At 36.7% G+C, this 26,990-nt stretch overlaps 9 protein-coding genes and 1 pseudogene across 12 annotated transcripts; 5 read left to right on the forward strand and 5 right to left on the reverse strand.

Moving 5' to 3' along the window:
• Positions 1-29: 29 nt before the first annotated feature.
• LOC125609852 (UPF0725 protein At4g29550-like) lies at positions 30-1,994 on the reverse strand. Its single transcript, XM_048781373.1, has 6 exons — positions 1,740-1,994; positions 1,486-1,656; positions 1,231-1,365; positions 820-1,021; positions 630-751; positions 30-546 (listed from the first exon to the last, which is right to left on the reverse strand). Exons 1-6 carry the CDS (start codon positions 1,764-1,766, stop codon positions 211-213), a joined length of 993 nt encoding a protein of 330 aa, XP_048637330.1. The 5' UTR covers positions 1,767-1,994; the 3' UTR covers positions 30-210.
• Positions 1,995-5,401: 3,407 nt separating this feature from the next.
• LOC125609854 (protein HEAT-INDUCED TAS1 TARGET 4-like) lies at positions 5,402-11,539 on the forward strand. Of its 2 annotated transcripts, XM_048781381.1 has the most exons (7): positions 5,402-8,839; positions 9,079-9,137; positions 9,280-9,441; positions 10,366-10,438; positions 10,544-10,941; positions 11,030-11,317; positions 11,410-11,539. In XM_048781381.1, the coding sequence occupies exons 2-6, from the start codon at positions 9,093-9,095 to the stop codon at positions 11,291-11,293; spliced, it is 942 nt and encodes a 313-aa protein (XP_048637338.1). In that variant the 5' UTR covers positions 5,402-8,839; positions 9,079-9,092; the 3' UTR covers positions 11,294-11,317; positions 11,410-11,539. The 2 variants fall into 2 exon arrangements, with proteins under 2 accessions (XP_048637338.1, XP_048637335.1); XM_048781378.1 differs by having other exon boundaries at positions 5,402-9,137.
• Positions 11,540-11,850: 311 nt separating this feature from the next.
• On the reverse strand, positions 11,851-12,842 carry LOC106372053 (annotated as a pseudogene).
• A 157-nt stretch (positions 12,843-12,999) lies between these two features.
• On the reverse strand, positions 13,000-14,362 carry LOC106372039 (thiamine phosphate phosphatase-like protein). Of its 2 annotated transcripts, none has more exons than XM_013812168.3 (4): positions 14,088-14,362; positions 13,868-13,992; positions 13,553-13,757; positions 13,000-13,449 (listed from the first exon to the last, which is right to left on the reverse strand). In XM_013812168.3, the coding sequence occupies exons 1-4, from the start codon at positions 14,226-14,228 to the stop codon at positions 13,174-13,176; spliced, it is 747 nt and encodes a 248-aa protein (XP_013667622.2). In that variant the 5' UTR covers positions 14,229-14,362; the 3' UTR covers positions 13,000-13,173. The 2 variants fall into 2 exon arrangements, with proteins under 2 accessions (XP_013667622.2, XP_013667630.2); XM_013812176.3 differs by having other exon boundaries at positions 13,868-13,987; positions 14,088-14,342.
• Positions 14,363-14,539: 177 nt separating this feature from the next.
• On the forward strand, positions 14,540-16,421 carry LOC106386944. Its single transcript, XM_013826800.3, has 7 exons — positions 14,540-14,891; positions 14,993-15,103; positions 15,236-15,304; positions 15,419-15,550; positions 15,706-15,783; positions 15,863-16,000; positions 16,096-16,421. Exons 1-7 carry the CDS (start codon positions 14,679-14,681, stop codon positions 16,285-16,287), a joined length of 933 nt encoding a protein of 310 aa, XP_013682254.2. The 5' UTR covers positions 14,540-14,678; the 3' UTR covers positions 16,288-16,421.
• LOC106386851 (protein arginine N-methyltransferase 1.1-like) lies at positions 16,375-18,586 on the reverse strand. Its single transcript, XM_013826700.3, has 9 exons — positions 18,219-18,586; positions 18,108-18,118; positions 17,814-17,969; positions 17,667-17,730; positions 17,452-17,594; positions 17,270-17,357; positions 17,067-17,182; positions 16,833-16,983; positions 16,375-16,725 (listed from the first exon to the last, which is right to left on the reverse strand). The coding sequence occupies exons 1-9, from the start codon at positions 18,454-18,456 to the stop codon at positions 16,520-16,522; spliced, it is 1,173 nt and encodes a 390-aa protein (XP_013682154.2). The 5' UTR covers positions 18,457-18,586; the 3' UTR covers positions 16,375-16,519.
• A 205-nt stretch (positions 18,587-18,791) lies between these two features.
• On the reverse strand, positions 18,792-22,347 carry LOC106386753 (xaa-Pro dipeptidase). The gene is made up of 16 exons (XM_048781376.1): positions 22,106-22,347; positions 21,967-22,016; positions 21,818-21,878; positions 21,640-21,735; positions 21,405-21,554; positions 21,080-21,211; positions 20,708-20,835; positions 20,552-20,594; positions 20,391-20,474; positions 20,146-20,187; positions 19,936-20,006; positions 19,710-19,763; positions 19,513-19,618; positions 19,347-19,415; positions 19,115-19,258; positions 18,792-19,016 (listed from the first exon to the last, which is right to left on the reverse strand). Exons 1-16 carry the CDS (start codon positions 22,232-22,234, stop codon positions 18,894-18,896), a joined length of 1,482 nt encoding a protein of 493 aa, XP_048637333.1. The 5' UTR covers positions 22,235-22,347; the 3' UTR covers positions 18,792-18,893.
• Positions 22,348-22,440: 93 nt separating this feature from the next.
• On the forward strand, positions 22,441-23,728 carry LOC106372023. Of its 2 annotated transcripts, none has more exons than XM_013812149.3 (3): positions 22,441-22,599; positions 22,934-23,132; positions 23,373-23,728. In XM_013812149.3, the coding sequence occupies exons 2-3, from the start codon at positions 22,951-22,953 to the stop codon at positions 23,557-23,559; spliced, it is 369 nt and encodes a 122-aa protein (XP_013667603.1). In that variant the 5' UTR covers positions 22,441-22,599; positions 22,934-22,950; the 3' UTR covers positions 23,560-23,728. The 2 variants fall into 2 exon arrangements, with proteins under 2 accessions (XP_013667603.1, XP_013667610.1); XM_013812156.3 differs by having other exon boundaries at positions 22,474-22,599; positions 22,951-23,132.
• Positions 23,729-24,209: 481 nt separating this feature from the next.
• BNAA01G07380D (heavy metal-associated isoprenylated plant protein 42) lies at positions 24,210-25,304 on the forward strand. Its single transcript, XM_048781392.1, has 2 exons — positions 24,210-24,496; positions 24,567-25,304. Exons 1-2 carry the CDS (start codon positions 24,319-24,321, stop codon positions 25,055-25,057), a joined length of 669 nt encoding a protein of 222 aa, XP_048637349.1. The 5' UTR covers positions 24,210-24,318; the 3' UTR covers positions 25,058-25,304.
• Positions 25,305-25,381: 77 nt separating this feature from the next.
• On the forward strand, positions 25,382-26,565 carry LOC106372002 (phospholipase A2-gamma-like). The gene is made up of 5 exons (XM_013812129.3): positions 25,382-25,561; positions 25,645-25,684; positions 25,779-25,898; positions 26,001-26,174; positions 26,274-26,565. Exons 1-5 carry the CDS (start codon positions 25,484-25,486, stop codon positions 26,426-26,428), a joined length of 567 nt encoding a protein of 188 aa, XP_013667583.2. The 5' UTR covers positions 25,382-25,483; the 3' UTR covers positions 26,429-26,565.
• The last annotated feature ends 425 nt before the right edge of the window (positions 26,566-26,990 follow it).

Raw genomic sequence — 26,990 nt, forward strand, 5'->3', positions numbered from 1 at the left:
CATGATTTTAACCGTGACAAAGCCCGAGATAAAAAAAAAACTGAGGAGAATTAGTAACAAACTTAAGACATAACAGATTAGTTATTAAGTACTGGATTAAACTGAAACACCAAACAAACGAAAAACAGAGGAGATGAATATTCAGTCTTATCGATTCTGAGTAGTCTTATTAACATAAGAGTAGCAAACATATATGTCTGAGAGTAAACTTTATTTAAAAATATTACGACCAGTGCAAGAGTTAATGTCAAGACAAATGTGTCCTGGAAGCCCATCAGTGCTTCTTCTTATGATGACTCTGTGATCCTGGCACAGACCATGAGGAGGAGCATTCAGGTTCTTGAAACTGAAGTAGAAGATTGCATTCCTGGCCTTGAGCTTTTCCTTTGACTTCACATCTTCAAAAGTCTGCACAACGACCTTATTGATCTCCAGAGGCAGCCAAGACTCGAACAAGGACATGCTGTCGTTTTCCTGCAGCGCGTACATGGCAACTTCGGCATACAAATTAAGCCAGTCGTTTTCAAGAATATCTGAATCTTGCACCTATGAAACAGCAAAAATAACACATAAAGCGAAAAAGAAAAGGGTTGAGATAGAAGAAATATAAAAGAACCAGTTGCTCTCACTTGATAAAACTGGTCATTGGGTGGCATCAATGCATCATCCGAATACCAATCAGGGAGACCGCCTTTGTAAACTTCATCAATTCCATCATTGTACCCCCATTGACTTATGACTTCTCCAGTACCTTTAAAAAAAAAAAGGAATGTAAAAACTCCTGAAAAGGCAGCAATCATCACATGACACACAACTGACCTGGAGTTTCAGGTTTAATCCTACAACCTTCGGTCATCATTCTGAAGCCTGCTTCATTTACAGGGTTATCTCTAAAAAGACTCGCCTGGAAAGTGAAACAGGAACCGTCGACTGCCGGATCCGTGGCCTCCAAGGTTATGTAATAATGGAAAATTCCATAGTTAACGAATTTGTCTACTCTTGACAGCTGGAAGTTGGTGCCCTGTTGTATGATCAAAATACACGAATATTAAATGGTTGAAATAGTTTAATTCTCGGGACATGTACTAATCAAGAAAATGGTCTCAACCCCACTATAAAATATTAGGATAAGAGAAAACGTAAAACACAAATGTTCAAAAGTATGTGACTAAGACTAACCCAAGTAACAAATAGTGCTAAACCAAAATAAATAAATAAATAAATAATTACCTTGGGGGAATTGTAGCAGTGGAGTCCAAGTCTAGCATAAATGTCAGTCAGGTCGCGAAAGTAACCTGTTTCGTTCTTTTTCATTTTGTGCATAGAGAATGACTCAACTGGAATAGTTACGTCAACATCGAATCCCTGCAAAAGCAGTATCATAAGAGTGAGATGAATGTCCACATAAGAAAATCTAAAGAGGAGAATTGTTTAATTTTCTAACGCTGATCAATAAACGAAGGGAAAACTTTATATTAATATTACATCGGACTCGCGAAGTTGGCGAGTGTACTCTCTGCTCAAAGTTGAATCTTCTTCGTCAGAGGATTCATCATCTGCTGTAGGAGCTAAACCGTCTTTGTCTGGTTCAGGTGCGGCGGCGGTTAATTCAATCTTCCGCTTGCGCGGTGGTGGCCCAGTGTCTGTTATCACAGCCTGCGCCAATAATCAAAGAGGATAACACAGATGAAGAAGAAGACGATGAAATCGAAGATAAGAGAGTAGAAGAAGTCGCAAACCTGGCAAAGGTTGGATTTGCTCGTCATCGTCAAAGCCAAATTAGGGCTTTTTGATATAGGGAAATTGGTAAAAATGACTATGAATAAAAAAAATTAGACAAATGATTATAGCAAAAAATGTGGTTAGGATATGTTATATAGTATTATTGAGTGGATGGACTTGGAAGAAACACATGTATGGTTTGGGGGAAAGGACCATTTAATTCCTCAGGTATTTGAAATTTAACAGTTTAATTTTCCAACTATTGTGTATGCAAAACCATTCCCCAAGTCTAAATTGACCAAACAAAATTAAACTCATAAAAGATCCACTTTAAAGAGTGCACAGAGACGGCAGGTAACAGGTGGCAACTGATAACATGTCAGGCGGCAGTGACGAGAAATCTAGTAAGAAGGAATATGAGATGCGATAATTATTGCACAAGATGTGGGAAAACAGAGGAATCTGTAACTCATACTATATTCGAATGCCCTCCTGCTCTGCAAACATGGGCCTTATCGACAACTCCCACAAGTCCAGGTACATTTCCAGTGTCAAGCGTCTACACAAACATGGATTACCTATTCTGGAGGAAGAATAATATCATAGAGCCAGATCAAGACAGTGATCCTTATCCCTGGATAATATGGTATATTTGGAAGGCTCGAAATGATAAACTTTTCAGGGGAATAGACAGAGACCCTTTGGAATTAGTTCGATACGCAGAAAGTGAATGCCACGCCTGGTTTAGTGCAAATGAGATGGTACCGCCAGTAGTAGCCAACAATAGCGAGGAAAACCAAGTCTTATGCTTGGGTAATATTTGCTTACTGGATGGATCTTGGACAGCTTCTGATCGATTTAGTGGATGTGGATAAGCTTGGATGGACAGTGGGGAGAACATACAACTTATGGGAACACGGAACTTCACTCGATGTGAATCAGCATTGCATTCAGAGTTAGAAGCACTGCGCTGGGCGATGGAGAATATGCTTCAACACTCGCCATGCCAGAGCTTTGGAACAGACTGCAAGGAGCTGATTGAAATGATAAAGGAACCCCAAAAGTGGCCAAGATTCGCGACATAATTGGAGAAGATAGAGACGCTGCAGATTTGCTTCCCAGACTTTAAGATCACCCATGTCCCACGAGTGCACAATCAGTTCTCGAATTATTTAGCTAAGACTGCTAGGACCTTTCATAGGGAGCTATTTTTCATTGGTTGTTCTATTCCGGTCTGGTTACCCAGACCACCTCAAGCCTGAGTAATAGAATAGCCGTTCGACGTCAAAAAAAAAAAAAAAAAAAAGAGTGCACAGAGACGTTAATCTATTTTTTCTAGCCCTCTTTTAATCATTTTCTTCTTCTATTTTTTTCAAATCAAAAACCTCTAAATTCTAAATCCATTATAATGATAATTGCAGAGGTTAATTCCAGTAAATCCATCTACGAAAAACAACAATCCTAACTATCTGTGAAGAACAAAAAACATTACCCAGAAAAGGAAAGTGGACTTTTTATGAGCTCAATTTTGTTAAATCAACTAAGATTTGAGAAATTATTTAGCATACTTAATAGTTGGGGAATTAAACTGTTAATTTCAAATACTTTAGGAATTAAATGGTCATTTTCCCTGTGGTCTTTCGAATCTCCCTCTCTAGTTTTTGTTTTATAAATTTCTAAGAAAAATTTCATCTCATCTCTATTTAGTTACGTTTAATCTTTCTAATATAAAATGCATAAATGAATTATTATATTTTTTCTTTTTACATTTTTCCACATATGTTATAACTTTCTTTTTTTAAACTATATATATATATATACTTCATAAAAAATAGGAAGATGAAACAAAAGTATTTCATATACTATATTTTCGAGTTGAACAGATAGAATATAAATAATGATTCATATTAATAGTAATAGTTAAATATTACTAATATGAATTGACTAGTTTAAAATTTTGTGAAGACAAAATTACAAGATTCTAAATCTAATGCAACAATAAAAAATTTCATATTTTTTTTGTAATGTGTTGTAAATATTATGATATAACTATTATACTTTGTAGAATTAATATAGCATGTTACTTTCTCTTCCTTCTTCCTAAACATTCCTCTTCTTCTTTTTTGTTCTTTTCATCCCTCTTATGTCTTCCTATGATTGGACAAATAAACCGAATCCGAAAATTCGAACCAAATCCGATCCTATAAAAATGAATCCGAACCGATCTGAAACCGACATAAATACCGAATGGATCTTTTTTATGGTATTTTTGGTGTAGATATTATCCGAACCAAACTCGAACTTAAATAGATATCCGATAGAACCCGAAACATTCAAAATCTCAAAAAAAAAGAACTTGTACAAAACATGATCTCATTTTCTAATATGTATCCAAAATACACTAAGAGATTATTGACATCTAAAATAATTATCTATTATGTGAAGATTGATGGTTGAAGGTGGCGGTTGAAGCTTGAAGTTTTTAGATTTTGGTTTTGTTTTCATTGAATAATGTTTTTTATTTCATGAGAACTTAGTTTGCGTTTAATGCTTTAATTTATTTGGTTTCGTTTCTATCAATAACTATGTTTATCTCTCGTTTGCTTTTGAATGATCACGTTTGATGTTCTTTTCTTATTTTGAATCGATTTTACTTATGTTTTGGTTACAAAATAGGCACAAATCAGGTACTTTAAAACCAAAGAATCGATTTTGCTTATGTTTTGGTTACAAAGTAGGTAGAAATCAAATACTTTTAAACTGAAGAAACAATTGGGACCCGAACCCAAAAGTACATCGGGTTCTACCGGTTCTTTGAAGATTTACTAACCCCAACCCGAATTTGATAGAACCTGAACCTGTCCCAAACCGAACTTTCATATAACCTGAATGACGTTGATTTTGATAAACCCAAAAAATCGAGACCCAATTGAAAACCCCGAATACCCGTACCTATGTCTTCCATTCTCCTCCTCCGCTCTCCTCTTCTTCCCCTTCCCTCTATGTCCTCTTACTTCTCCTCCCTTTCCCTGCGATGCTCATCTTTCTTCCTCTTTTTTTTCCTCCTCCACCTCCTCCCTTCTCTTCTTCATACGCTCGCTTTTCTCATCTTCCACCTCCTCCCGGCTCTTGCCTCTTCCTTTTTATAAATTGATCAATCGATCTACAAATTTATGAAAATAAGTCCCCAAAAATTTATATCTAATAGCAATATAATTTTCATATTTTTTAACAATCAATGTGTATTAACACTATAATATAAATATTATCAATATTATTTTATTTTATGGATATATAATAGTATTATTCCTTCTTTTTATTTCTATGAATTGATTGGTTGTGTTATTTATTTGATATACTATTCTATTTTGTAGTTTTCTGTGTAGAACATGTATGTTGAATTTTCAAGCGCATGCCAACTTTATCAGGGGACGTTAATCCCACACCCATTCGCGAATAAGTTTAAAGATACCACTTTTTAAAATATCTGTCACATCCCACCGTGTGAGATTATTTCTTTAATTTATTGTCTCAATATGTACATTTCACAAAGGGCTTATTGGCTAAACAGTCATATTTCAGTGTGAAATTAGGTGAGTAGCATTGATTTTGACATAATTAAATGTTAGACTCTTTGATCATATTTTCTCCGGTTCTGCCCATGTACATAAACGGTTGCCAGTTACAATCCCTAAAATAAGCGACGTGGTGTTTTCCAGTGGAATATAAACACATACATACCAATACGCAGATGAGAGGCCAGCTGTATTTATCACATATGATAGAAAATTATGAAAGAAAATGAGTGGATAATAAAAATACGCGTTCTATATATGGTAACGTAACGGAGAAACCAATTCAGAACATTGCTATCTATATGACACAATAGTATATGTCACAATGTAAAGGTCAAATAGCATGGAAGTGTAAAACATCAGTAAACACACAGAGGAATATATACTACACCATATTAACTAATCACTAAACTTTACACATAAATATGACCTCAATGTGAACCCCAATCTTCAAATGACAATCCCAATATGCCAGAAACTAACCCTTCTTTAATCACACTAAACCCTAAAAGGAAATATAAACCATAACCCAATTATGAAACTAAAACTTTTCCATATTAATTAACTCTTTATCCAATCTTCAAATGGAGAACCCAATATGCCAGAAACTAGCCCCTCCTCAATAATCAGTATACCCTATACGAAAATATAAACCCTCATCCTATGTCACTTCAAATCTTTGATAAACTAAACCTATCAACTAATCACTAAATCCTACACGGAAATATAAATTCTAATCCAATGTCAACCCCAATCTTTTATAAATTAAACCTAAATTTTAAAATGTCAGTAAAATGCAATACCATTTTACATAAGGCATATAAAATAGAAAATGTGAAAATGTAGTTATAATCTAAAGATCATCTTAACACATTTCTCAAATGTTGATATGGCTATACCTTCATGAAATGTGGTTATGCTTGCCCAAATGTCAACCCAATCGTACATAACTAAACCCTATCAACTAATCATTAAACTCTACATGAAAATATAAATCCTAATCCAATATCCAATGTCAACCTTAATCTTTTTTAAACTAAATCAAAACCACTAATCACTAAACCCAACATGGAAATATAAATCCTAATCCAATGTTAATCATAATCTTTCATAAACTAAACCCAAATTTCGAAAAGCCAGTAAGATGCATTTCCATTCTACATGAGCATATAGAATAGAAACGGTGTCAAACAATATAAGACAATAAATATTGTTCAGATTTTGAAGTGTTTACAATTGAGGGAAAGGAAGTAATGCTTACACCAAATGATGATAAATAATGTAATAACACGATTATTATAAAGTTAATTTTTAAAAGTCCAAAATAGACAGAATAGTTTACACTTATTACAGATTATCAATAACAAAGATCAACTAATACAAAATTATATCAATAACGGTTTCCAAAATAGACAAATAGTTCACACTTATTACAGATTATCAATAATAAAAATTAACTGATACAAAATTATATCAATAAATACCGGCTTTTATCTATCACCCTTCTCCTCATGACATAATAAAAGTTTTATGAAAACCAAAAGAATCACAAACCAAATAAAATATTTAATATTTAATTTTATGTAATATCAGAAAGTTTACTCAAATTTTTTTTCTTTTAAAAACTTCATCAGATGTTTATTTCGGTTTTTATCTGGTAAATCAGTGCCAAATCACGGATTAATTACGTGTTTTTAAATTTTTACTTATTATTATTATTATTGTTATTAAGTTTTAAAGTTAATAAGTTTTATTATTAAAGCTGAACGGATTGTATACGGTTTATTAAGTTTACCGTTTGAGGTTGGTCTATATCGGGTATGTAAAACATTGCTTGTTCTTTTTTGTGCACCAATTTTTTTAATCAAATCAAAGCATGTTTGATACATAAGTGTTTAAAGCCTGTTTGGCTAATAGATCAACAGATAAAACAGAGTTCCTAGGAACCCAATGAAAAGAAACAGAGGTAAAGACCCCTGCTAAAGTCCTGATATTCGCTAGGATTCCATGCAAATCTGATATGCGTGAATAACCTTAAGGATAAAAGACATGATACTGAAAACAGTATTGTACACATGGGACCAATTCTTAAGAATTGAACTCAGCGCAGCTTGAATGGTGTTGTCCACTTTTCAATCTTATAGATTTGCTGTGATCTTATCAACAATTCCAACCCCAACACTTTTGAATTCATTTCTCTCTATGAAACCATATTGCATCATCAGACCATGAAATATAAAGTGGTAAAATAAAAAGCTTGTGGTGTATCTTTCGATATATTGCTAAAACATAAAACACCACTAATTAAGTAGGGTGTTATATACATTGTCATGCTCCGCCATTGGACTACCACTACCACTAAGTCAATTTAAAAAAAAAAAAACTTTAGATACAATCAAGACTCAAAGTTTATGATTGTTTTCTTTTAACTTTCTCTCTTTTTTTATATGAAACCATGTGATAATATCAATATAGCATTCACAGATTTGAAGGGCAGAAATTACAGCTACGTGGAGTCGAGGCAGCACCATGGTAGTATGGTAAGATCCGTAACAATATCAACAAGAGGTTGGGTTTGTGTAAACATCTGAGAAGCAGCCCAACAAGTTATGCTGCTCAAGTTTCTTTTATCGATGACATCACTCACAATCTTCAAGTCACATCTGAAAATAATTAAACAATCAACAATAAGCTCGAGTAGATAATAAAGGCGAGACCATCATGTCTGAGATCAGGACCAAAGTGAAACTAATTAATCAGTATCCGTACATTAAAATACAAACACGACACTGTTCAAACCCTAAAATTTTTGGCTGGTTTGATAGCTTCATGTCCTGAATAGATCTGCCTTGCGAATGGAGGAGACAGTGCAGTTCTCTTCGCCTCCCTATCGTTGGGCCCAACAAGCAAGAAGACGTTAGAAATCATGTTCATCGATAAAGCGTTAGAGATGATGTATATACGAGTTACCTAGAGCTACCTGGAGTAAAATGAATCCATCAAGAGGGCGATCGGAGCTAGATAAGTGACTGCGTGGTGAATCGAAGAGCTTCCGCCGGTTTGATCTAGTGAGGACCTGACGATTTTGGATAATCATGATCTAGTGCGAAACACATTTTAAAACGTTGTCGCTTCTTGCACAAGCAAAACTCTCAAGGTAGAGATGAAACGACATCGTACTGAAGTAAGCATCGTTATCAGTAACTCAGGCTAATTGGCGTTCAAGAAAAGGAAACGACGTCGGTTTTGCGTAGCGAGAATGACATGAAACGACATTGTATCATTTTTACAAACTCGGGCAAATGAGCTGATCTAATGCGGAAGGCATTGAAGAGTTGTTACAAAGAGTTGGTGTCGTCCTACTACATATGGTAACTAATTACGTGGCAACTAACTACATTGCACGAAGAGGTTTACTTAAGGAGGGAGGATATGCAACTAATTACATTGTATGAAGAGTTAACGTAGATCGTTCAGAGAAAGTGACGTTAATAGTATCCCAAATCTCCTATCATCAGCTCATCTTCCCCAGCATTTCCTCGGTGAGCTTTTAGGTTTCGACGACCGTGTTGCACTTCTCTCGTTTCGGATTCTCAGTTGTGTGTTTACAGATTTGCTTTGCTTTGTTTACTGGTTTTTTGCTCCTGTTTCCCCTTGTATACTGTGTGTTTTCGTGGTCGACAGTGATCTCTTCCCACTTCGTTTACATTCTTTTCATTCTAGAAATTTTGAGGGTTTCGAGTGTTCATGTTTATATTTTTGATAATTCACATCTCCACAGGAAATCAAGCAAACATGGCCTCGTCCTCATCTTCCCCACCTCAAGTCCTCCCAGCTGAGGTAAATAAATGTCGCACATGATAATGAGTTTTTTTTTCTAAATAAGAGAGCTTGTGTTAAGCATTGTTCTTGTTAGATTTCAAATTTTGAGTGTGCTACAACTTAAAACTTATTAACAACTATCTTGATTGTATTCTTACAGGAGATTCTACACATATGTCAAGAAACTACTCAAAATCTTGCTCACATTTTGTCAATTATTCCAAGTGAGTTACTCTCACTCATCATGTCAACCATCCCAAAATCTGAAATCAAAGTGGTGAAGGGATTAGAAGCATCATACGCACGCTGGCGTGTATCTCGGGTAAATCAACAATTCTAGATTAATCATTTATTTATGAACTTTGCATAATTAAAAGGGGATAACTTGAAAAATGCCTATTTGTGATTCTAAATTTGAAAATAAACTTTTTTTTTGTAAATTACACTTTCTTATATGTGAAAAGAGTTTTCTATCCTGTTTTATTAAAAATTAATCTAAAAACTAAATTGTTATGTTTTAAGATAAATATATAATTTAGAAAATTCATGTTAATAATTTATAATAAAAATAGATTAATTTCTGAAATATTCTAAGACTTATCTGTAAGAAAATTCAGCTTTATGAAATCTATCTAAACTTATTCTTATAAAATTGGCTACGTGATAAATTATTTTCATCATACTATACATGATCTTTCTAGAATTATTATAAGATTAATATTTTATAATTTTATAGTGTTATACCCTCATTTAGTTTGTGAAGAAATTCTTAGGATTCTCTTACGATGGAACCTTTTTGTTAATTAGTTTTTTTTTTACTATTCTTTCACCCTCTAATCATTCTTATTTGGTTATAGTTTAAAGTTTATGAATTGATGAAATGTAAAACTAGTTTGATTCTTATTTTTATCTGTTTGATTTAGTTGTTATAATTCTTATGAGGTATAGAGTTCAACAAATTAAGAATATGCAAAAGAAAGATAAAAAGAAAGGACGAAGACTAGAATTAAAAAATGATCAAAGCTTTGTTTCCTTTATTTTTATATTAAAATATAAAATATATTTAAGTAACTATAATGATCAAAATAAATTAGAATAATTAATATTCAGATTGGATAGTTTAGGCATTGTGCATATATAAAAGTGTAGCTTTCAAAATATTATAATTGGTGTAGTTTTAAAATTAGAAATTTCATATAGATGTATCTTTCCAAATTTTCCTAATGAAAATATATTTTCTTCTCAGGTTGTTCGAGATATATTGATGTCTAAGGATTGGGCAAGTATAATGGGTGCTGGAAAATTCCAAGGATTTTGTGGTAGCATTTTTTTTTTCTCTTTTCATTTTTAAAATATGCTTATGAATTTTTGTGCGTATATTTAGATAATTGTATATGCAAGTCAATTTTGTTCTTTTTTCGCAGAGTCATGTTGGGCATTTGCAACGGCTGAGCTGGTCAGTGCAGTACTTTATCTTAAGAGAAAAGACACTAATTACACGGAATACTCGGTGCAAGAACTTATGGATCGTGCTGATAGATCTAGGATTGAAAAATATGGCAGAAAGGGCCACTTTTGCTACCGGTACAGCATCAGGAGAGGTTTGGAATATGTACTAAAAAATGGGCTTCAAAGGGCAGTTGACTGCCCGTACAATCGATGTCGAGAAGAAAGCCAGATACCACCGCGTGCTCTTTACGGACTCGCACACATAGACGGTATTGATAAATTATCGCTCAGCCAGGCACTTCTAAGGCTAGAAGAACAACCGATTGGAGCATCTTTGTTCATATTCATGCCTGATTATGTAGACACTAAGGAGGTTTGTGACTAGTTCTCTCTTAAGTGTTATTGAATACATATTAAACATTTCTTTTATTATCTAAACTTACATGTATTGAATTTGATAGGGAGTTTATCGTGGTCCTATGACAAATAGATCTTTTTATAAAGCAATGCATGGAGTTTCAGTGGTGTCTGTGGTTGAAGAAAATGGAGAGAAATTGTGGAAGGTTAGACTAAACCACGGTTCTATGGCGGGACATCAAGGGTACCTTAAGGTATCGATGGAGGTTATGTTGGTTCGAGTCCCAACAGAAGGAAGTCAATCTGATGGTAAATTTGACAAACCGAGCATGTTGCTCACTGACTTTGTATGTCCAAACGTGGTGTAGATACAACTATCCAAAACGAATAAGGTTTGTTCAATTCTCAACTCTTTTCTTACGAATTCATGAGTTGATAATTGTTAATTAGAAATTTGATATTCTTCTTTTTTTCTGTAATTGAGGGGTGGAGACGAAGCAATGGTGATGAAGTAGAGAAGAGAAACGGTGGTCATGAAGTAGAGAAGAGTTTCTTGAGAAACAAGTAAGGTGGAGCAATGGAACGTTATATTATTTTACTCGAACTGAAATAAATTAATTGTTTCATTTGGCGTATGGATGACTGTAATATGTTCTTCTGACATCGAAAAGCCTTTTTTATATTGATTTTCTAAAGCGATATTATACGGGATTATCCAAAACACATTATAAACGTATCATAAATATACCAGAAAAAAAAACAATTCAAAAGAAACTTTGCTTCCATTGCAAGTGACCATCGCGCTAAGATGATAACTTAAAATGAGATTAGGGAGTTCTGTTCGATTCACAGGTCATCAACGTCTACTGATAAAACGGTATGCAAGTGACCATCGCGCTAAGGAAGCAAAGTTTATATGTGATAAGTTATCATCGCGCTCTCACACACATTCCCTAATCTCATTGTTGTTAGCGATGCAAAGAAAGCATTCATCCACATCCTAAAAGAAGAAAACAGAGCATGAGACCAATAACAATTGAAAGATGTGATAAGTTATCATCGCGCTCTCACACACACACACCTTGTACTTCAAGTCTTGGCATTTAACACTGGCCGATAATGTTATTGCCTACTATGACTGTATAACCAGGAAGCTCATCGCCAACAACAGCACCACTGGCTGACAAAAATTGACACACAGCAAAGATCAATCTCTAAACCATTAGAGAGAACATTATATATAAGTATGGAACGTAAACTAAGAGATCTCAGAGGGGTTTTACGTCATGAGAACACAAGATTCACCCAGCTCAGTGGTTCCAAAGATATGGCTGGAAGGAAAGAGTTTGCAGCCATTGCCGACCTTCACTGAAGAGCCAACTGTACAGTATGGACCAACTGAAACTCCCTGTTAGAACAAGAGTAGACAAGTTTTGTCTGGTTAACCAAAATTCTCCAAGGAAACTCTAATATGCACAAAGCTCAAACAAAGCATCACACTTTGGCCAGGTTCCATCAAAATTGTTCTTAAAGCTAAAAACAGTAGTGAATGTTAAGCTATTAGCCTATTCTACTCCTCAACATGATCAGAGAAGAAGTTAAATAACTAACTAGTTTTGGAGCGAAGTAACTAACCTTGCCAAGCACAGCACTCGGATGTATAAAGACTTCAGAATCTCTTGCATCTTCATTAGAATCTGCTCCAAAAGAGTAGTGATATAAACTTCTGCTAATCACAGAAAGCACAAAGCTTGAAAAGATAGAGATAGAGGTTTACATGAGAGACTAGAGGATAGAGAACGGCGGATAGAGGAACTGAATAGAGGCGAGAGAAGCCCCTCGCGAGCTTTACGAAGAGAAATCATGGAGCAAAGACAAAACCACTAAGGTTTCATGTTCATCATGATGTTGTTCGACGAAATGCCTCGGAGAATAAATAAACAAGATGATATCTCTCAAAGGCGCCAAAGGCTGGAGCACGTTGTAACAACGTGCCTAGGTTTACTTTATTTATAGTGCGAAAGTTGTAAAGAATAATTTGCATGATTCATGTTTTCTTTTGATATTCAAGAAATTCAATTCGAATATAATTTTATTGGTAATAAGTAGCTTTGAGTTTTATTCATTACCAATTACACAACAATGTGTAAATCAATCAAGTGAAGAGGAACTCACAGAGAGTCCTATCTTGACATCAATCAGAAACACTTCCGACTTGGTGTTCGTTTCAAAAGAGTATATAGTTTTGTTATGAATCTTCCTTTGTCATTGTGCTGACAAGTTGCATAAGGATCCTCTGTAGTTCCTCTGCACTGCTCCACTCCTTGACATCTGCTTTGATCAGCGATGACTTGTCTGAAATCCGCTTCCATAGCGGATAATTCGTTCTCGGCATCACACAATCACACTCTCTCAGCTTCAATGTCGGACAAAAGTCACCTCCTCCATCCCCAAGGTAGATAAACCTCGTTAAAACCTGATCCTTGCGAGAAGAAGAAGCTCGTATATGATCCATTACCAAACCCTGAGGAAACAAATGAATATTCACTACTCAAAACCAATAAACCATAAGCAGCAACTCGCAGGCCAAGCTTTAACAAATTACAAGTCTTTCCAATATTATATACCTTGCACAGATTTGGAGGGCAGAGGTTGCAGCTATGTGGAGTCGAAGCAGCACCACCATGGTATGGTGAGATCCTTAACTTTCCATTTTCATCAACAGAGGTTGGGTTTGTGTAAATATCTGAGAAACAATCCAACAGATCATGCTGCTCTAGTATCTTCTCTATGAAAAACTGGTTGGCATCACTCACAATCTTCAAATCACATCTGCAAATAACCAAAAAAAAAAAATCAACACTAAGCCAAAGTATAAATTCAAAGCTAATATTGTATGAGATTAGGACTTAAGTGTGAATACAAAACGACGTCGTGCATACCCTAGAGACTTGGCTGATTTGATAGCGTCGACGATATGAGAATCAATAGGCATTATTCTTTGCAAGCAAGCTTCAATGTCCTGAATCGATCTCCCTTGCGAGTGAAGCTCCGTCATCATCCTATCCTTTCCAAATCGCGATCCAATAAAACAGAAGAAAATTCAAGAATCTGAAGAGATTGAATCACTTGAGAGAAAAGGCTTTGAATAGATGAGATTACCATGAGGCGATTCCATGGTAAAGTGAAACGGAGCTGATGGAAGATCTCCGTGAGCCCCATCTCCGTTACAACCCAGTTGTCACTATCTCCGTCGATCAATGTCCGATCAAAGTCGAATACTATCACGATCCCCTCCGCCATTTCTCTAGCTTAAACTCTACGTCGGGGAGCTTCCTGCTTCTCGCCGTCGATATAGACGGAAAGGAACTCCGTCACTCTAATCGTTCCTTGCTGACGGAAAGGAAAGCTAAATTGTATTCACCCAATTAATATTTACATTTGATTCATCGAATCAGTAGTCATATTAACTAATGGGCCTAGGGTCTTGCCTCAGGCCCATTTAGTGTTTTAAGGAAGACAGTAGTTACCTTACATGCTATTGGTTGAATTAGTGGGTTCCACTTGCACTTGAGTGCCAATAAGATTGCAGTAAACACGTTAACAAGTGTAAGAACGATCCCACTTTCAACAACACGGGCCAGTGCAGTAAGTAAATCAAATTCAACATTTATCGGGAAGAGATCGTATAACCCATGATCTTATTTAAATACACTGTCCGTGTTGGGATTTGATTAAAGTTCCAAACTTTCAATGGTGGAGGTGAATCGAGTTCTGATAGCTGTAACATTAGCTCTTCTAGCTTCGTCGGCTTTGTTACCTGTCTCTTATGGCGCGAAGAAACCGTTGTCGTCGGCCCCGAGAAAGGAGGATGTTCCGTTCATTAAGTGTCAGGTTTGCGAGAAACTTGCCTCGAGGTTACACCAGCTAGTGAAGGAGAAGCAACTGCAGATCTCTCCCAAGAAGGTAAAAAAGGCTTTGTTATAATCAGAAATTCAGAGTAAATGATCTTTCTTTTTGTATGTGTTTCTGGTTACTGACATTTGCGGGTGGAAAACTAATGTAAGATCTCGGAGTATGAGATCATTGAGATTGCTGAGAATGTCTGCAACTTGAAGAAAGAGGAAGCTGATTGGATCCTCAAAATTGACATTGTGGAGAAAGGTGATAAGCTTCAGGTAATAGATACTTCTCTCTCTCTTCCTCACTATTCCATTGTAGCTTAGGAATGGTAGACTCGGTTGTTGAATCTCAATGGTTGGTGTCTCTTGATTATGTATACAATTTGATTGTTTTTATTTGGTTTGTAGCTGGTTGAGCAAGAAGAAGAAGGGATGTGCAATTCCGAGTGCAAGACCATTGAGGCCGCTTGTCAAAAAGTGAGCAATTTTATGGTCTTTCAGCTATTGATGATGCTACTGGTCTACTAGATTTGCACTTTCTTGTAGCATTAAGAGTTAGGGAATGTGGTGTTTATCTGTTTCTCTTTCCAGGTTATTGGTTACTCGGACACTGATGTTGCTGAGTATATATACAAGTCTAAGCCTGATCTTCCTTCACTGATTAATCACCTATGCAAAGACCTGACTGATGCTTGTACCAAGAACCCGCCTCCTCTCCCCAAGGTACCCTTTCTTATACGCTTCCGGCTATTGAAATTGAAATGTGGATCCTTGGCGGTTAGTGTCCGTGAGTGTTTTCTTTTTGTTGCTTTGAAGATGACATTCTAATGAAAAGGAGAGAAACTTTGTGTGATGAGTGTTTCTTTATCTTTGTCCAGGACCGGGTTCCTGGAGAACCGTTTGTTGCAAAGCCATCGAAAGATGCTGAGATGGACAAGATCATGAGATCTATGCAGGTCAGTTCTGCTGTCTTTAAAGCAGGCATGGAATGAATCTTAAGCCAACTCTTGACTTACCGCTGTTTTGTTCTATCAGGGCATGCCAGGAGCACCTGGCATGAAGGTATACTCTAGAGAAGATATAGAGAAGTACAAAGATAACCCTGGGAAATTCGGCAATGAAGATGAAGATGACAGCGATGAGGAAGAAGATGAGAAGTTTCCCAAGAACTTGGTACTTAATTAAGAAGTTTTCGTTTTTTTTTCTGATCTTTGGCTTAATACTTTCACTCTTTTTCTCTGAAACACTTATGGTTTTGATGGTTTCAGGGAAAAGTTCTGAAAGAGAAAGAGAGTAGTAAAAAGGAAGAATGGAAAAAGACAATCACTAAGGAGCTCAAGAAGAAAGGAGAGGTTCTGAAGAGAAATGCACAGAAAGTGTCTAACCGGGTCAGGAGATGGTGGAAAAGAGTTAGATCCTCTTCTTCAAAGAAACCTAAATCCGGAAAATCTGAGCTATAATGTAGTTTTCTTCTTCACTGTCTTTTTTTAGTTTCTATAGATTTTGAAGTGTTGAGAGACGCATCAGTTATGTAACACATGAAGGAATGGCTTAGAGCAAAATCATGAATTCAAACAAATGTTGCAGTGGTAAATGGAATGTTGCAAAACTGAAAAGGAATACAAAAACTAAAATCACAATTTGAGAATTGTTATCTTCTCAGTTTCAGCTGCAAATTTGAAGTTTTGAACTTCAGCGCATTTTGTAGTGTTGAGTCCTTGAGACCTTGGAGTGCTGGCCATTCAAAGAATAGCTTAGCTTGATGTCAACGTCTCTAGGATTCTTCTTGTTGTACGAAACAGACATGCTTCCAGTAATTGTCTCACCCTCACATATTGTTAACACATCTTCAAGGTACATGACTGTTTGTTTCCAGTGCGTAGCTCGGGATCTCGGTCCTGCATTTCAAACCAGTGGTTGTTCAGTGTACGTTTCAGACCATAATGATTCAATAACATTAAGAACAACTCAGAAGTAGAAAGAAATTGCAGAAAAAGATCTGAACCTGTTGAGAAACCAAGCAGCTTGTGGCACATGGTAAACGATACATCAAAGTAGGCTACAAGAGCGTGGATGTAGTCATTGCGTTGCGCAACAAGTTTAAAGGGAGCTGTGAAGGAAGCATCACCAGAAGACATCTTCGAGATATCCATTGTCTGTTACAAAACCAAAAATAAAATGATTTAAGCATTAGCCACACATGTAAAATAGATACTATCGACGTGTAGTAGTATCTTACCTTAAGTAGCTTACTATCGGTGACAATCTGGTTTTGGTCGACTGTGTCGACAAGCGGTTCCATCATAGCTTTTTTCTTGATGCATGACATGTCAAAACCATACACACTGTTCCAAACTGCAGTAGAAAAACACAAAACGCAATTAGCAATCGCATTTTCAACAGACATTGAGATCAATGTTGGAACAGAATCAATGCGCTCACATTCAATTTTGTCTTCTTTGTACTCTGAATCCTCAATTGCTGTAAGAAAGAGAGAGGCTTTGTCTGGTAGCACAATTCCACCATCAACCTATCAGTGAAGACAAAGGACCATATAATAAGGGACATGCAACCATAGGGTTTAATCGGTCTACTATAACAAACAAAGTGGAGCTGAAACTTACAAGCCATTTGTTGCGCGCGTATAGGACACTGTCCAACATGTTTTCAAACAACAAAAAGTAACCCATCCATTCAGATATAATCACATCCACTTTAGGAGTGGGAAGCTCTATCTCTTCAATCTTCCCTTTCAAAACCGTTATAACTGCATCAATAAAACAATAATCATCAAGCGGCTACAAAGCAGAGTTCAAAATCAACTCAAAAATTCAACTACCATCAGAAAATCCATTGGCTTTAACAATCTCCTTTGCCATGTCAGCCATTTGAGAACATTCAACCTATAAAAGAACATCCTCAATCAGATTGAATGAGATTCTCACTTTCAAAGAAAAAAAGAGACTGAAAGAGATTAAAGACGTACAGCGTAGACATGTTTAGCTCCAGCCTTGGCACAGAAGAGAGACAAGATCCCTGTCCCAGCTCCAACATCAAGAACAATCTTGTCCTTGATGAGAAACTTGTTTTGGTAAATTACGTTCTGATAAGTCTTTGTTCTCACTACATCCTTCAACATCTCCTGCAATATACCATCCCCGAATCAGTCATCCATAGATACAAAAGACTCATAATTGAACTGATTATATTGAACTAGTTCGTCTGGTAATAAACACATCTGGTAATAACACCGGAAAGAGTATGGCTTTTCGATACTTACTTCATGAATTCCTGCAAAACAGATAAAGTAGAATCAGAGTCAACATTTATTACCACTCTAACTCAATAAAGAATAGAACTTTACTGAAAATAAAACAAAAGGGGATTTTACCGAAGTGAGAGTAGGAATCGAAGTAGTAATCGGCGCTGGTGGTATCATCAGTGACTTGAGCTGCATCGGTGCTCTCTCCGGCTTCGCACATTGATTCGTCTTGAGCGGCTTCAAAACCGGAGCCTTCTGCAACTTCGTCTTCATCAGCATCTTCGAAGCGTATCTTCGTGTTCAGGTTGTGTCCGAAGCTGACGAACTCTTCTTCCTCGTTGTTGTTGTTGTTATTCTTCTTAGTCATGGTTTTTCTCTTAAGTTTCACACGCGAGGAACAGAGAGAGAAAAGGGTTTTGGAGATAGAGACGAAGTGCAAAGATTAGGGTTTTATGAAAGCCACCACATGCTTTTATTTCGGAAGTCAGAAACTGACAAGTCTTTTCCTCTTTGTCTTTTTGAAGATATTTTCTGTACCGGTTCGGTTTGTCGACATGCACCAAACCGGTTGAATTTTATCTTCCCGGTTCGCTCCACTGAATATTCAAATAAGTGCATCTTCTCTTTAACTAGCGAGTGAAGTTGACCCACCACACAGAAACAGAAACAAAGTAGAACATACCAAGGAGATAAATAAACAAGAGTAGCCAATAGTTCTCAGATTCTTATTTCCCATTATATAAAGAGGGTTTCATTATTGAGTTTCTAAACCAGTTTTTCTTTTTAGTTTTCATAAGTTTAAGATCACTTGGTAGTATTGTTTCCTGTAGCGACGGGAGGCCAAGACCCTCCAGCCATCACAGCTTCGATCTCCCACGTTTCCCTTGGAACATTCGTCATGTTCTTGCAGCCATTCGCAGTAACAACCTACAAAAAAAATCACAACGATAATTAGACATTATTGTTGTGTACATACACTTGCACTTGGGAGAGTTTTAGACGTTATAGTGTATCCACATAATTACCAAATCGCTTTCGATTCTGACACCTCCTATGTTCTTGAATCTCTCTATTGTTTCACGGTTGAAGAACTTGGAAGTTTTTGCGTTTTCCATGGCTGGGACTAGCAATGCCTTGATGAAGTAGCATCCTGGCTCCACCGTTATTACCTTGCATTAGAAACCATTAGGACAATCAGAGAAGACGATAAATGAGAAGAACCAGAAGCATTTTTACTTGAAGCAATTAGCTTTTTACCATTCCTTCAAGGAGATCTCTTGCAGTGCGTAATGACTTAAGTCCCGGTTCCTTTGGTCTTTCCACTCCCTTCAAAAAAGAAAAACCAAAGCAACGGGTAAGAAACGAGGAATGTAGTTTCATGTTAATGAGGATAACTGTTGGGTGAAAACGTGATTTAATGTACCATCGGATAACCACCGGTATCGTGTGTGTCAATGCCCATGAAGTGACCTAGTCCATGAGGCATGAAAACAGCACCCAAACGTTCTACCATCATCTCTTCTACATCACTAGGAACAGAGAAAAAAGTTAAAATGGAATTTAGAAGAGAAAAGGGAACAATGTTATGCATAAACAAATGTCTAAGAGAGAGAGAGCTACCCAGTGAGGATGGACCCCTTCTTCAGTGACTCAAGGATGATTCTTTCGGCTAACCTGTACATCAAACTTGCTTCAGTTGGCAAAGAAAGCTAAATAATCACATGGAGATTTAATTCAAAATAGACAATAGCAAACTGAGAATACAAGCTTAAGCTCATAGTCAATCCCAATAGTCACATCTGCATGCATACTTAAACAGGACTGTATAGCATCTCGGTTATCTTACTTGTGCATATCCACCCAGTTTACTCCTGGCTTCATCGCAGAGATTACAGAATTATGAGCTTTCAGAACAGCCTAGAAGAAAGACAAATCAAAGACCCAACATAGGTATAAAGATTCAAGAGCGTTACTCTGAAATGTGTGCAGAAACAGAAAAAGAAGAAGCACAGAACTTTACTACATCCACATTTAACCAATCTTATGAGGCACTTACATTGTAGATTAGACTCTGGTCACTTGTAAATTTACCATTGACCTGCACAATATTTGATAAATATCAGGTACCACTTGCTCCAAATTACTAGATTAGACTCCTTATGATATTCATGTAAAAACAATAAAAAAACAAGTATATGCGGTGAAAATACAATTCAGTAACACTTACGGATTCTGACCAAGTACCAGAACCTAAAATGGAAAACTATTAATAGGTTTGACGACACTAGAAAAAGAACTCACGGGGAATGAGCATGTTATGTCAGAAGCATAAAAATGGTATTCACCACCCATATCAAGCAATGCCAGATCTCCATCTTCAAAAGTCTGCAAGAAGTAATAAAACATTTTCAAACATGTACTAATGAGAGAGCTAGAAAACAGAAGAAAACTTGCTTTTTTACCCTATCATTTGGAGCTGCAGCGTGCCCATAATGAAGAACAGCACTGCAGAGACATTTAAACATAATTTTGTTAGTTTTTCAGTATATACACTTAAAACCCGAGAATAATTATTTCTGCATTTTCAAATATGTTAGTAAGATTATCACCAAACTTACCTATTATCCCCTGTCGCGCAGATGCATGTGTACGAGCAGTGCCTACAGCCACCGTACATGTACGTATGATGCAAGAACATACTTTCCATCTGATATTCTTTCATGCCAGGTGTGACTTTCCTCATAACCTTAATGTGGATTGAGAAAAACATGGTTATAAGCTAGAAACATGAAAGAAAACTGCAAGAAGAAAATAAAGCATGTCCAGATGGAGTGGATAAGATAACCCAAACATGATGAAATGACACAAAAACGATTTTAATAAGCCAATAGAAAATAATATCATCTATCAATCAACTTTATTCATTTCTCATTCGGAAAAGGAAACAAATAATTCAATAGAAAAAAAATGCTAAGAAAATCATATCAGACCTCTACATGAGCTTCGGAACTTATATCATTTGCAAATTGCAGTAGTTGAAGCTCCAAACTTGACTTGATAACTCGACATTCCGCCAAAATAGGATGCAAAGTAGTCAAATCAGTCTCAAACTTTTCAATCCCCTGAAATAACACAAAAATAAGTTAAAAAGTAGCACACGTGATATTCAAATATCAGGAAAACACTATGAACATCAAAGTCCCAAAATTTCTTGATCAGAAGACACCCATTCCAAATCACCAGAGCATAGCTTTGCCAATAAATCAGAAGAATTTTAATAATCAAGTGCAGAAGAAAAGATGAAAATGCAGAAACCTCAAAGCTGGCAGGTTTCGATAAGTTTCCACTGTCGGTGTTAAGACCATGCAGAAGATACAACCGGGGCTTTCCAGATCCCTTAAATTGTTCACTCAAGACTTGCACAATCTCATCCACATAGAAAACCATGTCAACCTTATATGTTTCCTGCAGTAGAAAAAAACACATCATAAAAAATCAAACTTTATGCAATGAACAAACTAACAAGCCTAAAGCAAATCCAAAGAACAACCTTAAAGTGGGACAATGGCTTTATCTCCCCTAACCAGACAGCATAATCCTCAGGCAACCTTGGAATAAAAAGAATAGATTTTCCACTTCCAACGTCCTTCCAATACCAAAACAGGATCAATCCATTGATTGGTGAGCGAATATGTTCATATGAAATGAGAAAGAGCTGCAAAACTCACAATAGCTCCATAGAAATCAGGCTCCCTGACTCCAAACAAGTAAGCAAAATAGCTCTCCTGCCTGCATAACCCATTTCAATTAATCTGTTATCATCATAGTACGATTCCAATCATCCTCAGATTAAAAAAAAAAAATCTCAAATTGGTACCTGAAGAGCTCGGCGTGATCAGTGCAGTACCGGTTCTTCTCTTCGCCTCCCTATCGCCCAACAAGCAAGAAGACGATAGAAATCACAATTCACCGATAAAGCGTTAGAGATGATTCATATACGAGCTACCGAGAGTTACCTGAAGTAAAACGAATCCATCAAGAGGACGATCGGAGCTAGATAAGTGACCGCGTAGTGAATCGCAGAGCTTCCGCCGGTTTACGGCGTGAAGCTCCATCGGAACCGGTGGAGGAGACAGGGAGGACATGACGGTTTGCGATGATGATAGTTGATCTTGCTCAATAACTCAGAGGCTAATTGGCTGATCTAGTGCGGCACGCATACCTCTAAAACGTTATCGTTTTCAAGGCACAAGGAAAACAAAACGACGTCGGCTTACCTAATAGTTGAAACGACATCGTTTTCACCCAATTAACCCGGTCCAATTGGTTGATCTAGCGCGAAATGTCTTAAAACCGACGAGTAAAACGACGTCGGTTTAGGATAGCGAGGAGGAGATAAAAACGACATCGTACGAAGAGTGGGCGTCGTTTAGAGAAGTCACGATATTTAGTGGCTCGAATCTCCCAATCAAACTCATCTTCCTCACCGGTGCCGCATCTCTATTCCACGGTTAGCTTCCTAATTTCTCCAAGCTCGTTGCATATCAGATTCCCAATTGGGTTTTAACAGATCTTCCTTTGATTTAGCTTACTGGGTTTTTGCCCCTTGTATATTGTTTGTTCTTGAGGTTGACTTGTAGATCTATATACACTGATCTGTTCCCGCTTCGATAAAGGGTTTCGAGTTTTTGATGTGTATGGTTGATTAACACGCTATAGCTCCTTCGATCTACTTCTCTGTAATTGAGGATTAGGGCCTTTGATTTTATGTAATTGAATTGAAAAGTGTCTGTTTTTGAGTTTTGAGATTGAAAGTTAGCTTCTTCTTTTTTTGTATTTTGAAGGATTTGGTTTTTTGAAGATGGCATCGAAGTTGGTACAAGTTCAGTCAAAGGCGTGTGAGGCTTCAAAGTTTGTGGCTAAGCATGGGACTTCCTATTACAGGCAGTTGCTTGAGAAGAACAAGCATTACATCCAGGAGCCTGCCACCGTGGAGAAGTGCCAAGAGTTGTCTAAGCAGCTTCTCTACACCCGTCTTGCTAGGTTCTTATCTCTCTTCATAGTTATACAACCATTTCTAGATTCTAGTTATTTGAGAGATTTTCGCCAAGAGGATCTTTTCACAATCCATCCTTTTCGGTGTTCAGAGAGTTCTCAATGTATTGCATCTTCCTTGATGATGTCTTTAGCTTCTGTTTCGGTTCTTAGTCTTGAAAACTTTTGAGCATTTTATGTTTGGCTCTACTCAGTCTTTAATACGCTTCGACTTTTTTTTTATTACAGCATTCCCAAACGCTATGAGACTTTCTGGAAGGAAGTAGACTACGCAAAGAACTTGTGGAAGAACAGAAGCGATCTGAAGGTAGAAGATGCAGGAATTGCTGCATTGTTTGGTCTCGAATGCTTTGCGTGGTACTGCGCAGGAGAAATCGCCGGAAGAGGATTCACCTTCACCGGCTATTACCCTTGAAAGAGAGGAACAATAACTTGAACAAGATTGTGTAATCTGAATCAATTTTTTTTTTACAAGTTTTTCCCTGAAACGGAAACAGAGTATTTGGATCTGAGAAAATTTCCATTTTGCTAAAACTCTCTTTGATAAGTTTGAGATTAATAAAGAACAAAAAATTCCAGAGGAAGTTTCTATTCACTTTTTGACCTTTTGTTGCGAATACTCTGTTTAGATTAATCGTGTTCGTTGTTCCAAAAGGTTATAACTACTGCTCTATGTTCATGTTTGTTGCATTTTGTCAGCTTTTTCTGATATGGTTTGAATCAAAATCTAACAGGAGAAATGAAGCAAAACCTGCATTGCAAAGAACTGCAATAGTAAGATTGTTTTTTTTTCTTCTGCATTCCCTTGTTATAAATTCTGTATATTCTTACATGAAACTCTATTTTATCAGTTTTCGGCATTAGCTACGGGAAGTACTGTGGGATAGAGGATACTTTGGATTCCCTGGAGAGAAACTTTGTGATGATATCTACTCGTTATTGCCAAAATATTTAAAATGATCTCTTTATGGAAACCAGTCTTGAGTATAATGATTCTATTTTCCTTGTTTGTTTAGGTCATAAATGTGTTTATTTGATCATAGATCATAAATACACGTGATACCTTGTTCGTATATATACATAAAGTTGTAAGAGAACTAAAAAATCGTGAATATAAACCCTTACAAAACCCTCACCAGACCTAGCTCACGTCCAAAATATTGAGAAAACAATAATGGAGGATTTAAACTTTCCTGTAAGTGATAAAGATACAGTAATAATTGTTTTTAATCATCCGATTAATTTTATATATTCTTGGTATTCATTTCTGCAGATCTGCATACTGAAAATGGATCTCCAGTGTTGCGAAGACTTCGCTTCCAGAGTGAAGAAGCGTCTTCGTAAAGTAAAAGGTACCCCATCAAAACTTCCCCTTGTTTCAAAATGATTTGAGTTTGACCTAATGCTGTATAAACCAAACAGGAGTTTACGCTATTACCATAGTCCCGACCAAGGGTCTCATCTTGGTCTCCGGCACAGCAGAGCCTCAGGTACTTATCACAGCCGTCCAAAAAATCGGGCATACCCCCAAACTCTACGCCTACGAGAAGGACCCAGCTAAGGCTAAGACCCAGTTCGGCGCCTTGCTCAAGCGTTACGCCAATAAGGAGGAGCATAGAGACGAACCGACACCACCCGCCGCCGCTGGACCTTGCCCGTTACCACCAGTTAGGGGTTTCGGGCATCCGGTACGACCGACGATGCCGATGTTTTCGTTGCCGCGGTCGGTGGGTCCGCCGGGATGGTACGCACCGGGGGCACTGATGGCAAGGTACGAGGCGCCGAAGGTTATGCCAAGGAAGGAGCCGGCGAAGTATCCGTTGGATTACTACGACAATAAGGGTTTCCCTGCACACGACTCTCCTTTCCGATATTTCAGCGATGATCACGCTCAACCTTGCTCGATCATGTGATTTCATTTCTTTCTTTTTTTTTTTTTTTTAATAGGTGTTTTGATCATTTATGCTCTTTTTTTGCTGCATTGTTTGGTCATTGAATACTATGATATAATTTGCTAAACACTCTTTGATAAAATTGCGATTAATAAGAACAGATGTTTCCAGAGGATTTGGCTTTTGTTTGATATCAATAACAGCAAACAACTAGAGAATGATTAGCTGTTGTGAATAATACTCTGTTTGGATTAATCGTGCTGGTTCCAAAAGGTAACAGAAATGACGTTGATACATGACTTTTATTCTATTTTTAAGTCTGGTACATGACTACATAAGAGAGGAAAATATCGAGAAAAAAGGAGGACCAGTGAGATCTTCCAAGTTCCAAGGAGTCTCAATCTTTGGTTAACAATCACAAACCAGAAACTTCATTTCGAGAGAAAGATGGTTTACGGTGGTGCTTTGTCACGTTTTTCTTTCGGCTTAGCCACCTTCCTCCTCTTCACATTCGTTCTCAGCAAGGTTATAATTACTGTTCTTTGTTCATGCTTGTTGCATTTTGTCAGCTTTTTTTCTGATGGGTTTGTTGAATCGAAATCTAACAGGAAAAATGCAGCAAAACCTGCATTGCAAAGAACTGCAACAGTAAGATTTGTTTTTTTTTTCTTCTTCTTATGCATTCCCTTTGAATTTGGAGAATCACTTTTGTATTTCTTACATGAAACTCTGTTTACATCAGTTGTCGGCGTTCGCTACGGAAAGTACTGTGGGATAGGATACTTTGGATGCCCTGGAGAGAAACCTTGTGATGGCCTCGATGCTTGTTGCATGACCCATGATAATTGTGTTGATTTAAAAGGTTGATTTGGTCATAATGTGTTACATGATCATGGACCATATGGAACCTTATTGTTTACATGAAGTTGTAACAGAAGCCTTTTGCTAATATGATTTTCTTCAGGTATGACTTACGTTAACTGCCATAAGCAATTCCAGCATTGCGTTAACAGACTGAGCAGAGCAATAAAACAATCTAATGGCACAAAGGTTGGCTTTTCAACCAAATGTCCTTACTCAAAGGTGATACCAACCGTGTACAATGGCATGAATTATGGAATTTTCTTCAGTAAGATAGGTAAATTATTGAGCTCTTTGTGTTTATTCATTTTGAGCCTGTGATTATACTATTGAACTGTATGTCACTATAACTAACATAAGAATAAATCTTGCGCAGGTAACATTTTTAAACCTAAAGTGCCAGGAAAGGCCCCCAGGGTGGAGGTTAATCTTGCTCGGAGTAAAGCGGACACAAAGGATGGCCTTGGAACAAAAGTTGCCATTCAGAGAAAAGAAGGGTCTAAAGTTACTGCCTCTTTAAACCAAAGATGAGCTCTTCTACTTATCGATCATCTTATACAATGACTCATAAATCAACTCTCAATTTTGTAAACTCGTTTACATGAGACAATTATAAAATAAAAAGGCTGAAGTTTTAAAGTCAAAATCAGTTAACAATTAATGGATTGACATATGTATGTTATCTATCTTATTTTAGATGCATGTGGAATGGCTAACAAATTCATATAACTATACAGAAAATGAAATGTACCTATGATAAGAGTATTCCAGTATTAATGTTTTATTTGTTAAAGACAATCTGTTTTAAATTATGCTGTATGTGATATATAGTTTTGATTTATGTGCTTTCTGAGTGTACTTTTTCATACTTCTCATGTGTTACTTTGAATTTCTTATGTAGTCTTGTGATTGATCTTATGGTTATAAATTGCATTGGTCTTCTAGATTATCATCATTTGAAGTTGAAGTCACATATGTCTAAAACGTGAATGGCACGTTGGTGATGAGCCCTAGTCAAACACTCCTCTCGTTTACTATTTTTAGAACATTCAGCATTTCAGTCTATAAATTATATACGTATAAAATTTTAAAA

The sequence above is a fragment of the Brassica napus genome, chromosome A1 (assembly GCF_020379485.1).
Source record: "Brassica napus cultivar Da-Ae chromosome A1, Da-Ae, whole genome shotgun sequence".
In the NCBI taxonomy this organism is placed as follows: domain Eukaryota; kingdom Viridiplantae; phylum Streptophyta; class Magnoliopsida; order Brassicales; family Brassicaceae; genus Brassica; species Brassica napus.